The 12,817-nt window shown below is 33.2% G+C and overlaps 1 protein-coding gene across 1 annotated transcript; it reads right to left on the reverse strand.

Annotated features, from left to right (window-relative positions):
- Window positions 1-4,023: 4,023 nt before the first annotated feature.
- LOC119533443 (olfactory receptor 4K1-like) lies at window positions 4,024-11,971 on the reverse strand. Its single transcript, XM_037835482.1, has 4 exons — window positions 11,922-11,971; window positions 10,371-10,527; window positions 8,741-9,645; window positions 4,024-4,101 (listed from the first exon to the last, which is right to left on the reverse strand). Exons 2-4 carry the CDS (start codon window positions 10,372-10,374, stop codon window positions 4,024-4,026), a joined length of 987 nt encoding a protein of 328 aa, XP_037691410.1. The 5' UTR covers window positions 10,375-10,527; window positions 11,922-11,971.
- Between the last annotated feature and the right edge of the window lie 846 nt (window positions 11,972-12,817).

Consider the following 12,817-nt stretch of genomic DNA (forward strand, 5'->3'; position numbering starts at 1 on the left):
CAAAGGGCAAAAGAATCGTTAATTTTTGTCCAAATGACTTACATGGTCAAGTGTTTGAATACATCAAACCTGGAAATTTAATTTAAAAACATTTAAATGAAGACGTATCTTTAATCCTTTTAAGATCAATTTAGCAAAATTGAACTTATTAGGTAGTAGTTTTCTTATTTTATCCCACAAAATATTAAGCAACAAAGGATGTTTAAGAAGTGGGGAGAACAGAGTACTCCAGCTCCCTCTTGTCATCTGAAGCAACTTCGCTTTAACTGTTTTGTCTAAAAGCCCATTTGAAATATAGGGTTTCGCTGGTAATTTGTTTGTTGGTTTGGAAACACTTCTGTAAAGAGTTCAAATAGTCTAAAATGATGCTATCTTCTGTATTTGGCAGAAGAGTTTTGTGATCACATTATACTGGGCACTTATTAGTGTACAAAAATACCGCACATAAGAAGTTCAAAAATACAAACTTTTACATATCTGTCTAAGTATCTATAAATCTATCCATCTCTCTGCATATTCACCTTAATAATATAGAGGGTCAAATATCATAATTTTTATGGTGACAAAATTGTAGTGAAAATCCACCTTAAAATCAATATACCAATTTAATAACTATTAACTGATTAAACAGCAATTTGAAGTTACCTGTAAACTACAAAAGTCGTGAGCAGGGTTATTACCTCAGTGTAAAAAAGGTTTCCAGAAGCTTGAATTAACGTTATATCCAATGAAATTTTCTGTTGGAAATCACTTTTAATTTTCTACATTAATCCTGATACATGTTAATGCACACATATATAGACGCAAATACTTAAAATTTATAAAATTAAGATTTACATTTCAAATTAAACAAGTTAATTGTTAGCACAAGAGAAGTACCAAATCATTTAAACAAAGATATCCAGAGTTGATCACCCAGAATGCTCTTACAATGACTAATCTTTATTGAACACTTGCTATATGCTTTATAAAAATTACTTCCTTTATACCTCAAACAATCCTATGATATAGATACCTTTATTATCTGCTTTTATAGATATAGAAACTGAGTTTAAGAAATGTTATATACATTGTCCAAGTTAACACCACTAATAAACTGTCATTAAATAGAGTCTTTAAATTTACCCTTTACCTCTACAGGTTCTATAGGGCCTACAGCCTATGCAATCTGAGAGGAACTTTTCAAGAAAATAAAATCAAAATCATGAATAAAATAATGTTAGGACCCATTCCAAGGCATGGGGGGACACCTGTGTAAAGGAGGGGTTCTGAATCTTAAGCTTCACTTGCTCCATGGTAATTCACCATCATTATACTATATAGCATTCTGAAATTTTCTTTGAACGCATTGGAAACACATCATTTAAACTTTACATTGCTATTCCATATATCCGATTCCTTCACATAATACATTTTACATTTGTCTGTTTTCATCTAGATGTGATATTGTATTTTTTTTAAAATACATTCAATGGTTCTGCTTAATTTTTCAAGATAGTTCAGTTTCTATGCTTCATACAATTTTAGGAAACTCATAAATTTGGTATTGCCAAGCTTCATGGTTCCAAAAATACACAAAGATGAAGTACTTGCCATCCTGGTCTTCTTGCAAATCCTTCATATCTCAACACACCCTCTCTTTTGTTATTGGAAATGGTACAGACTATTTAAAGCTATCATCGACCTGGTATATTTATCTGTATTCACTGATTTCTATTTGTCCAACAACAGGGGTGGATCATTAGCAAAACATCATTTCTGCCTTTGGGTGCTGTAGTGACAAGTGGCACCACCCACACCACGGCTTAGGGAGCCAGTGACTCTCCCAGTGCACTTGTCCTTGGTCTAAGGGCACCAGCAGCATGTTGAAGGCCCATGGAGATAACATCATCCACCCATAGCTCCCAAGTGAGATTTAAGTGTTTATATAATATGTAGAGATATCTTGGATGACTCCTCACATTGAGTCACCAGAGAAGGTGATAGGTAGTTCTTTTTATACATGGAAGTGCTCCAGAAGCTGTCCACAGTCCTTTTCATTCTCATACGCAGACACTTGCTATTAATGCAACTACTTGATCCCATTACTGATTTGCCTCACAGAGTCTTCATGATCAGTTACACCTTTCATGTTTCTGTGAAAATTAACCTGAGTTTTAGAATTCTCCACAAAATTGCTGAAGATAGAGGACATTCCTCAAAAAAGACACTACATTTTTATACATACATTTTATGTTACTTGAAAGAATTATTTTGGATATTTCTAAAACCAGTTAAAACATTTCTGGCATAAAAGAGGTCCTAGATCCTGCATGTATTTGCACATTTAATTGAAACAGGGAGAAAATTCACACACACAACCTAAATTGGTTCATTTTTATCCCTATTTCAGATAAAATTGGGCTTTTATTTTGTGGATATAAACACATTTCATTCCCATGTTGATAATGCAAACATTGTTATCCAACAATTTAAAACCTGCCTGGGTTTCAAACACAATACCCCACACTTCTAAACTGTAAGGTTGTCCCCTTATTTGTTGAATACATTAATGAAGGTTTAAAAAAACACCTTATTTTTTCATTTTGTTTAAAATAAAAGTTAGTTATTTCCTTCTTTTAACTTGTCTCTTATAATTAATGCATATCTATTCTTGGTTTTCTCCATTTACTCAATAATGCCAGAAAAGAATACATCTTGATATTTGTCAAATACTGTGGTTGTAACAGATCTTTCCTCTTGTGATTTCAAACTGAATCATATACTAGTCACCATATGTCATAAACATCATTTAGTAAAATCCAAATAATAGTTAACTCTTTCATGTTTTCCATCATTTCTGGGAGATGATTTGCAAAGCATGGTTCCCCGGAGAAATTATTTATCATGACCTGAAATGCTTTTAATTCCAGTACCTACCAGCAGGTGGTAGTGAGACCTTGTGTACCTTAATGCTAGCATTGAACCTAACCCTTGTTTAAAACAGTAACAATACCTATTTTAATACATAAACATGCTTCTTACATTGACATTGTTTTATGAAGCACACATTTCTTATTTTTTGTCCATATATTAAGAGGAAAATTAATTGTACCAAAATCTAAAGCAATAAAACACTTGAAAAAGAAAGTGTAGGCTCTCCACAAATTAACTTAATATTATATTCTGTACATTTTAATGTAATTCTAGTTTTAATTTCCAGGCAGTAAACCCCATAGTTTATGTTCAAAACACAGTATATCAATTTGCATCCCATTTCATAATGTTTCCTGATTTGTGGAATTCTCTAGCCTCTCTCCTCATTCTGAATTATCAAGAGTTAACTTGGCTGAATAGCTCTGCTTATTAGCTAAGCGTTAGTGGCACAGACTCCTCCACTTAACAGCATTTTCTTTGGACCCCATCAACATTTTAATGAAACGTAATCCCAAGCTTTTTAAAATAGAATAGATCACAAATAGGTTTAAAGGTTAAGTAGGAGTGGCTGAAGATAAATGTAGAAAAATCATTGCCTATCAGAGACTGACCTCCTACATGAGTGGGGGGTCTCTAACACTTACAGAAATGCTGCTTATATGTCATAATTTAGGGGCAACTCTCTGAGTAGTTTTCAGCTGCTAGCTGTATGTAAATGTAATTGTCTCTTAGTTCTCCCTCTACTTACTCTTCCTTTTGTAACTCATTTTTCCTTTTTTCTGATTAAAGGGGTATTAACATTGAATCTCCTAACTGAACAATCACTCCTGGCATTTGTATGGATAGTCTTTGCTTCTGGAAAAAATTGTTTCTGTCCACTTAATCTTCTGAAATTGAAAATGCACTTTGAACATACAGATGAGAGTTATTCCAAATGCTCTTACCCTGTGCTGTCACAAATTCTTGGAAGTTACAATTTGATAATAAGTCCCAAAATAAGGGCCTAGCAGATCATTGTGACCATTGCTCTGTAAAGAAAAACTGTGGCAGTTAATGCCTACAAAGTTAAAACCAGAAGTTCCCTGGAATTAGAAGTTAAAACTGAAACTAGTGAGAAGGGGTTGCCGTGTTAGAACTCAGAAATCTATTCTTCAGTTTCCTCATAGCTGTCTTTACTTTTTGATTCTTCAGGGTATAGGGAAGCTGCTTAGCGTCCACATGTAGATGAAGATGCATGGCCCAAAGAACATGAAGACAACAATGAAATGAGAGTGTTACAATGTGTTGTATAGAACATAGGGACTTTAACCAATAAACTTGAGTTAAAAATGTCAACTCAAGCAATTGTTTTCTGGCTGTTTGCTAGAACCAAACATATAAATGTCGAGATCCCCACACACTATGTCCATGCTATGATCAGACAGTCCTTTCTGTATATACCATTTCACTTCTGTTTGGAAATTGTTCTATTTCAAGTGAAAGCTCATATTTTAATTCAATTGATAGTAGTTTGCAATATAGTATTATATTTTTGCCATTCCAAGCCAAAAATGTGTAAAAGCTATTGATGTTATTCCTCTGAACATGAAGTTATTCCATGAAGAATTTCATGAGTGCTCAGAATCTTTTTTAAAAAAGAGTAACAATTTAGTTTCTTCTTTTTATGACATTTAGGTCACATAGTATTCCATTTTTGATACACTTATTTGTAAATAATATTCCAAGGTTAAGTAAATAAGAACATGATTTTTATCAACTCCATACAGTTAATAAATATAATTTAATTTATTAATGAAACACCTTAGTATCAAAGCTTAAATATGGATATTAGGTTGAGAGCTAAATTTTATCTTTGAAATATGAGGCTCTTCTTCCTATAAATATTTATAGTTACATGATTTAGAATTTTACCCTTATCTCCTAAAGAATATATCCCATCAGATTTATTGGACAGAGGCTCTAAGCTCAGAAATCAATCACTTTAGTTCCACCTGTGTTTGAATTCTCCTTTCATACACACATTATAAGCAAACTGTTATACTGATCTCTGACTTTGATGATCAGATCGATTTGGGATCCACTCAACTAACTTAATTAAGTCCTTCTGAATCAGATATACCTTAAACCACCACCTCCCTCTATTCCAAGTTTCCCTTTGTGTTTATTTTTATTGATTTTTTTCCCTTTTGAACTGCTATCCCAGATGATGGAGTAGATAACTGTGTCATTTTCAGGGATCTTTATGTTATCTGTGCCTAGATGGTGAAGTTTCAGCCAGACATTTTCTATTCTTAGTTTGCTAAAAGGATTTTTTCTCAACAATGATTGTTGACTATTATCAATTTATTTTTACTTATTGAAACAAACATGTATTTTCTTTATTTCTGTTAATGTTGTGAATTTCATTGAATGGTTACCATGTTAGACCAACTTTGTCTTCCTGGATAATCTTAACTTGATGTTATTCCTCTGAACATGAAGTTATTCCATGAAGAATTTCATGAGTGTTCAGAACCTTTTTTTAAAAAGAGTAAAATTTAGTTTCTTCCTTTTGTGACATTTAGGTCACATAGTATTCCATTTTTGCTACACCTATTTGTAAATAATATTCCAAGGTTAAGTAAATAAGCACATGACTCAGTACAGTTAATAAATATAATTTAATTTATTAATGAAACACCTTAGTATTAACTCTCCTTTTATATGTATTACTGATTCACTTTGCTATTTGTAAGGAATTTTGTATCTTTGTTTGTGTGTGAGATCTACCTATAATTTTCCCTTCTTATACAACTTCTGTAAAAGTTTGAAATCAAGGTTATGCTGGCTTCATTAAGGGAGTAGAGGACTGTTTTCCCAGAAAAGAGAATAAATATCATTCTCTATTCTCAGAGACCCCTTGAACAGAAGGAAGCACAAGTTTTATTTTTTCTTGATGACTTGCATTCACCAATTTTTTACAGGGACCAAATGTATTATAAAATCCAGGATCTCCAATATATATGAATATTCAATTTTGTGCTACAGAATTGTGAGATTAATTATTTGAGATAGACTCCTAAAAATAAAATTGTTGGGATGTAAGTATGGACATATTTTGATAATGCACAATGTTGCTTTCTAAAAATTGTTTAAAATTTTTGACAAATTAGAGGCTGCATATTTCCAAAATTTCAGTACCATTCAATATTTTTCTTTCATTTAATTCTTTGTCCATCTGATAGGGAAAAATGACATTTTTCTGTTGTTTTGATTTAAATGTTTATTATCTGTTAACTTGGTTTTTTTTACTCTGTTTAGTATGTGTACATTTGTTCTTTGCTTTTACTGCTCATATTTGACCTTAAACTTTAGAAATGATGAAATCAGGTTGTCATTTGAAAGTTAAATTCTATTAGCATATAGGAGAACAAATTTCAGCTCTGAATGAGACCAATTTCAAGGTCAGTGAGACTTGATTTTTAACCTGATGAGAGGTAGAAATATTAGACCCAGTCCTGAGTGTAAGGAAAAATAAGAGAGAGAGTCACTAAGACAAATAACAGAGCCCATCCCAACGTTGTCCAGGTGAGGATTTTCTGTCAGGCTATCAGTCTGATGCCCCTACACTTGCCAATTATGTAACCCAAACTTTTAATTTTAACATAGATTCACCGAAACCAAGAACTAATAATTTGGCTTCTGTTCCAGTCACAACATTGTGATTATATGTTTTGTTTGACAATTATAATTTTCAGTGTAATTTAACAAGTTTCTTTTTCACATTTCTTGCAATTATCAACAGCTTGAGAGTTCCTGAGTCCGTGATTCTGTGGACCATAATTTGAACTGTAGCAAATCCATTCAGTGAATATCAAGTTACGAGGTTTCTGGTGGTTGGCCAGATGAATGTTCTCTCCTGGCACTACCTTTCTGGAACCCTTATACAGAGCAAGCCCCTTTTCATTCAAAACCTACATGATTCCCTGCTTTCTTAATGTGCAGTCATTTCCACAAGGCCAGGGATCTTCCTTACTCTCTTTTCTGTGTCCATAGTGTCTGGCATAGATTAAGGAAGGAGAAAAAAAATGCTGAAATGCATTGAGTTGCATTGAGCTGAGCAGACTGAACTTTACCACAATGAGACTGTTAACTGAATGTATACATTTATTAATAAATAATCCTTCACTTGCCTCTATTATTTATGAACTTTGCATATTTCCAGTTATTTATGAACTTCTTTATTGCTCAGCTAATTAAGCTGAAAGCTTTTCTTTAACAAGGGACTATGACTTCTTCCTCTTTTTTTGAAACCCATCAGTGATATTTTACAGACCACTTTTAATCAATGACAGTTTATTAAAGTATCATCCAAGTAAGTAACCTTACATATGGATACCTAAATGTGAAAACAACATTAGAGTCCTATGGAATTCAATGAACCACATAAAATTCTGAGAATTAGAGAAGGACAATCTAGTTTTCCATTGGCTTTCTAACCCATAACTCCAAATGCCTCATTTGTATGAAAAGAAAATTTAAATTACCTGAAGATTAATGTTTTATGAATTATATCACCCTTGTGGCACTTGCATTTTAAACATTTGGAACATTGACAAATATAGTAAAAAATAGATCAATATTTGCCTTAGGAACTTATAATCTATTCTAAGCCATAAATACAAAACACACAATCACATCTTCATTTCAAAAACTATATATTTGAATTGAACATAATACAAACAGAGCATAAATTAAATCACCCAGTATTGACAGTGTTAGATCCTGTGGCTGATAAGGGAATCAATCAACCACGTTCTTGTCCTTCTTCTCTTATTCTTCCCATGATTTGGTGGGATGCTTCTGAAGTTTCACTTAAAATTTGAGAAAAAAAGAAGAATAGAATGTATTTTTTGATTACTTGCATGTGCTTTTGTGGCTACTTTAAAATTTTCCTTCTCCAGTAAAATTAACCAAACAAAAACACTGACTATTCAGATATACTGCAGTGATTTTCAACTACTGGAAGGTTTATTATAAAGCATAAAGAAAATTTGCATATAAATGCTGTGACATTTCTCCCAGAGAGCGTAAGAGTTCTGTTGTAATTTTACTAAGGATTTAGTTATATTTTCTGATGTTTTGTTCTTTGTTTCTAAGCCAGAGCAGCAAAACTCAGCCACATAATTGCTACAATGTAGTCGATGTCTTTAAAATTTAGTACAAATGATAAATGTAATACAGATGTGATTTTATACAACATAATGCCTTATTTCTGAATGTGGAATTTTTGCATTATTTGTAAGACCCAAGTTAGTAGCTGGAATAATTATGAGCTTATGAGCTATAAGTGATAAAGGCAGAGGAGCATTCAGTTTTAGAGACTTCATAGAGCCTAACATGGTAACACAGATTCTGTTTTTAACTCAGATAATGCTAAACTGTTCTCTATGCTACTCTAGTTGGGTCAGATGAGTTAGCAAATCTACTTTAATGTAGAGTTCATTTAAAAATGCTACAAGAGATATTTTAAAATAAGCCTATATAAGGCAAAAAGACTACTTAGGAGTTTTAATATATACCATAGCTATGCTTCAGGGAAGATAAGGCAAGCCAGAGAATACAGGAATTGGTATTCATAATATGAGATTCTGCCCAGTATTTACCATATTTAGATCACCATTTTCAAGTCTTCTAATAGCAAAAGACTAATTGTGATAGAATCACATGGATAACAATCATACATGGTCTCTGCAAAAGACCGAGAAGTAAAGATCTGTGTTGTTTAAAAGAACTGCTTGGAACCCACGTGTCGGTTCCTTAGCTTCTTCATAGCTTCCTTTACATCTTTATTCCTCAGTGTATAAATGATGGGGTTAAGGAGAGGAGTGAAGACAATAAAAAACACAGAGATAAACTTATCAATTGGAAAGCTCTCAAAGGGCCAAATATATATGAAAATAAATGGGCCAAAGAACAGAACCACAACAGTGATGTGGGCAGACAGGGTGGAGAGTGCCTTGGACATTCCACCAGAAACTTGGTGATGGACAGTAGCAAGGATGATAGTGTAAGAAATGAGCAGAAGAAGGAAACAGATAAGTGAGAGCAGGCCACTGTTGGTGAGCACCAGGATCTCCAAAACATAGGCGTCTAAGCAGGCAAGCTTGATCACTTGAGGGAGGTCACAAAAGAAATTGTCTACTTTGTTGGGTCCACAAAAAGGCAGATCAACTGTGAATGCCAGGTGGCTGCCTGAGTGTACAAGGCCAATGGCCCAGGACACCCCCACCAGAATGGTGCACACCCTTAGACTCATGATGGTCATATAGTGCAGAGGTTTGCAAATAGCAATGTATCTGTCATAGGCCATGACAACAAGAAGCACCATCTCAGTACCACCAAAGACATGCAAGAAGAAGATTTGTGACATGCATCCCTGGAAGGTGATGGTCTTGTGTTGATTGAGGAAGTCTGAAATCATCTTGGGAGTTGCAAATGTAGCCTGGCACATATCAATGAAGGAGAGATTACTAAGGAGAAAGTACATTGGGGAACGCAAGTGAAAGTTGGTAATTACTGTGAGGATGATAAGGATGTTTCCCAGCACAGCAGCTCCATAAAACACAGAGAAGATAAAGAAAAGGAACAGTTGGAGTTCTTGAGAACTAGACAAGCCCAGCAAAATGAATTCAGTAACTGCTGACTTATTTCTCCATCCATTAACTGAATCTGGACTGCTGAAGTTATCTAGAGGGAAGAAAAATAATTGAAATGGATAAGGATAAGTCCTTCACCTTTCAGGCAAATGAAATAGATGCTACAATTCCAAAAACTATACAAATATTGTGAGGCTGTAAAGTGGTGTTTATTCACATTATTGTTAGGAAATAGATATTTCCCTGTGGTTATTTGAATAATTATATGAGTTATTCTTTTCTTTAAACACAGCTTTCTTTTCTTTATTACCTATTTGAATTATATTACATATATTCTAGCTACTCAAACAAGAAAGCTGAGAGTCATTCTAGATTCTTTCCTTTCAGAACCACACACAGTTACCAAGCCTTGTGAATTCCATCTCATTTACCTTCAGTTTTGGTCTCTTCCCTTTTTTCCTCCTTTGTTGCCACTCTCAACTTTTCTACTGGATTGATGCAATAAGTTAAAAGCAAGTCCTCCTGCCCTTTTGTGTCCCCTGATTTTTTTTTTTTTTAACAAATACTCCCCTTTCCCATGATGAATTATTTTTTACTTTTGTATTTATGTAATGGCAAACTGGATAGATAGATAGATAGATAGATAGATAGATAGATAGATAGATGAGAGACAATCTATTTAATAAATAAATCAGTATAGAAAGAGGGAAGAAGTTGAAAGAAAGCAATATTTGCCATCATATTGTAAAAACATTTTATGCAGAAAAATGTGCAAATTCTCCATAGTATTTTGAAAATCACAAGTTCTATACTTACACATTCAGATTTTGAATAGTAGAAAATTATTCTAGTGACTTGTAAAATCTTGGTGGGAGAGGAAATTTAGGCCAAATGTAAAGAGATGGAAACCAGCATAGTTACTTTAGTAAGGGACATGATAAAGGAGTGGGATGTGGCCATCTATTTGATATACCTGCAGTGATAAGAATAGAGAGAAATTAATTTGAAACAAGTTTAGCTAGCATAAGCAAGAGATTGCATCTTTTTTTGTGTATTAGAACAATTTAGATTTTACATTAATGAGTTAAGAGGGTTGTCAGTGAAAGAACTAGCTTCCTAAAACCTTTGAAACATACATTACTTTTAATAAAATAAAACAGTTCTTTTGAGGTTTCACAGTAGGATTTCCCTTTTACAGCAGTTGTATATAATACTGTTCAATATGTCCAGTTATTTGCTCTTCAAAGATGAGACTGCATGCAATTTTGATTAGAATAATATATTTTCTAATTAAATTTATATTTGAACTACTTATCTTTGCTGAGGCTTTTATAACCTCTTTGTTCTCTAATAGAGTCTAATGTTATAACAGCAAAAGTATTTTCCAAAGCCTATTGAATAGGCTCTCTGATGTAACTAATTCATTCTACAAATAAGTATTGAACACCTGTGCTGTACCCAACACTATTATAGACTCTAGAGACAAAGCAATAAGCAAAAATGGTTTCCCCACTCTCATGTAGTTTACAGCCTAAGGAAGACAAACGGGCTGGTGGAGGGAATTAACAAGTAACAAATATATATATTTTGTCAAATGCTTTTTGTCAAATGCATTAAATTTTATTACAGACTTGACAGATGTATAATTGGCCATTCTGAACATTATTCTGCCTCATGGGCTTAAATATGTTTATAATTTTAGGAAACTATAAATCCTGTCTTTAAATGAGTACTCATAAAAACTAATTTTATTTTCTGGAGTGAAATATGCATATAAAATTGCTGTGAAAATTCTGTATTTCCATAAAAATGCTTGGTTTGACTTTGATAATTTAAAATAAAGTTGAAATGATCTGCAATTTCTAGGAAGGGCCCTTTGAAATGATGTTCATGGCTGGCTCTCCCAAGCTGAGAGGAGCCCCTGTGTGTTTGTAGTGACATCTGATGATATTTAGTTGAGATGTATTATCTATTTATGGCATGACTTTTAAATATGGAGGTTATTAAAAACCAAAAAAAAAAAAAAATTCATTACTTTTTATGGTAAGACCTCATAGAATCTTATGCTTTTCCACACTGTGGTTATAACTTTGTAGTTAAGCCCAAAGTTTTCTGTTCTACTTTGTCTATAATTATTCTTCATTAACCTGACTTTGTTTAGCTCTAAAAGTACAAGCAGAATTTCTCTAAAACCATTCAAAGGTATTTCCTTATTAAGGACAAATCGTCATCCTTATTCAAAGTTGTGTGATTGGCCAGTCTTCACAGAAAGGCAATAACTGAAAATTTTCACAGGATACTATAATGTAAAGAGCACGTAATTTGAGATCAGAAGAGCTGAGTTTAATTCTTGGCTTTACTACTTACTTTTTATGATACTGTTTTCTCATTCATTCATTCATTCATTCAACTTTCTGAGCACCTATTGTGACTTTGTCTCAAGCACTTTGTAGGTCTGGGGATATAACAGTGAACCAACTTGATAGTGTTCATGTCCTTGTGCATTTCATCATGACTTTCTGATCTTTTGACTCCTTATCTGTGGTAGCATATATTTGAAAGAGATGTGAAAACAAAAAAAGTGTTACATACATTTGTGTTGTGTTAGCGTACTATTAAAACTGAAAATCACATAATAAAGTTTTACTACCACCCAGCTAAAGCCAATCTAAATGAAAAAGTATATGCTTCTGAGTAGATTCACAATTGGTGGATCTTAAAAGACCAAAAATAAGATTAAAATGAAATAATACCAAATGAAATCATTTTTTTTCTATAATGAACTTATAACTTATTGAAATAATGAGGTGGAAATCTGACAAAAGAGAGAAGCCAAGTAGGATTACTTACAATTCACTCTGTGCTCATCTTTTGTTACTTCCAGTCTTCAGAGTTCTTTAACTCTACTCTATAAGAGAAGGAAAGTGGGATAAACCAGAGCCAGAATTAATTCCCTAGTAGTTATCAAAGTGTGAGAGAGGAAAGCCTTTGATGTTTCATAATGAAATCTACCTCAGATTTCAAATACAGAGTTAAATGGATGGTTAGTGACCTGAGTTGCATGCTACCTTGGAAAATAACTTCACATCTCTACCTAAGTTAAAGATAACACTGAACATGAACCAACCTTTCAATTAAAGAATAATGTGGCATTCATACATAGTACGTTATAAACTTGGAATTTGATTTGACTCAGTCAGAAGGTCTAACTAAAAGCACTGTAGAAAGCATTCCAAGCAAGCAAAAAGAGCAAAGTGAGATTT

This window comes from Choloepus didactylus, chromosome 4 (genome assembly GCF_015220235.1).
Source record: "Choloepus didactylus isolate mChoDid1 chromosome 4, mChoDid1.pri, whole genome shotgun sequence".
In the NCBI taxonomy this organism is placed as follows: Eukaryota; Metazoa; Chordata; class Mammalia; order Pilosa; family Megalonychidae; genus Choloepus; species Choloepus didactylus.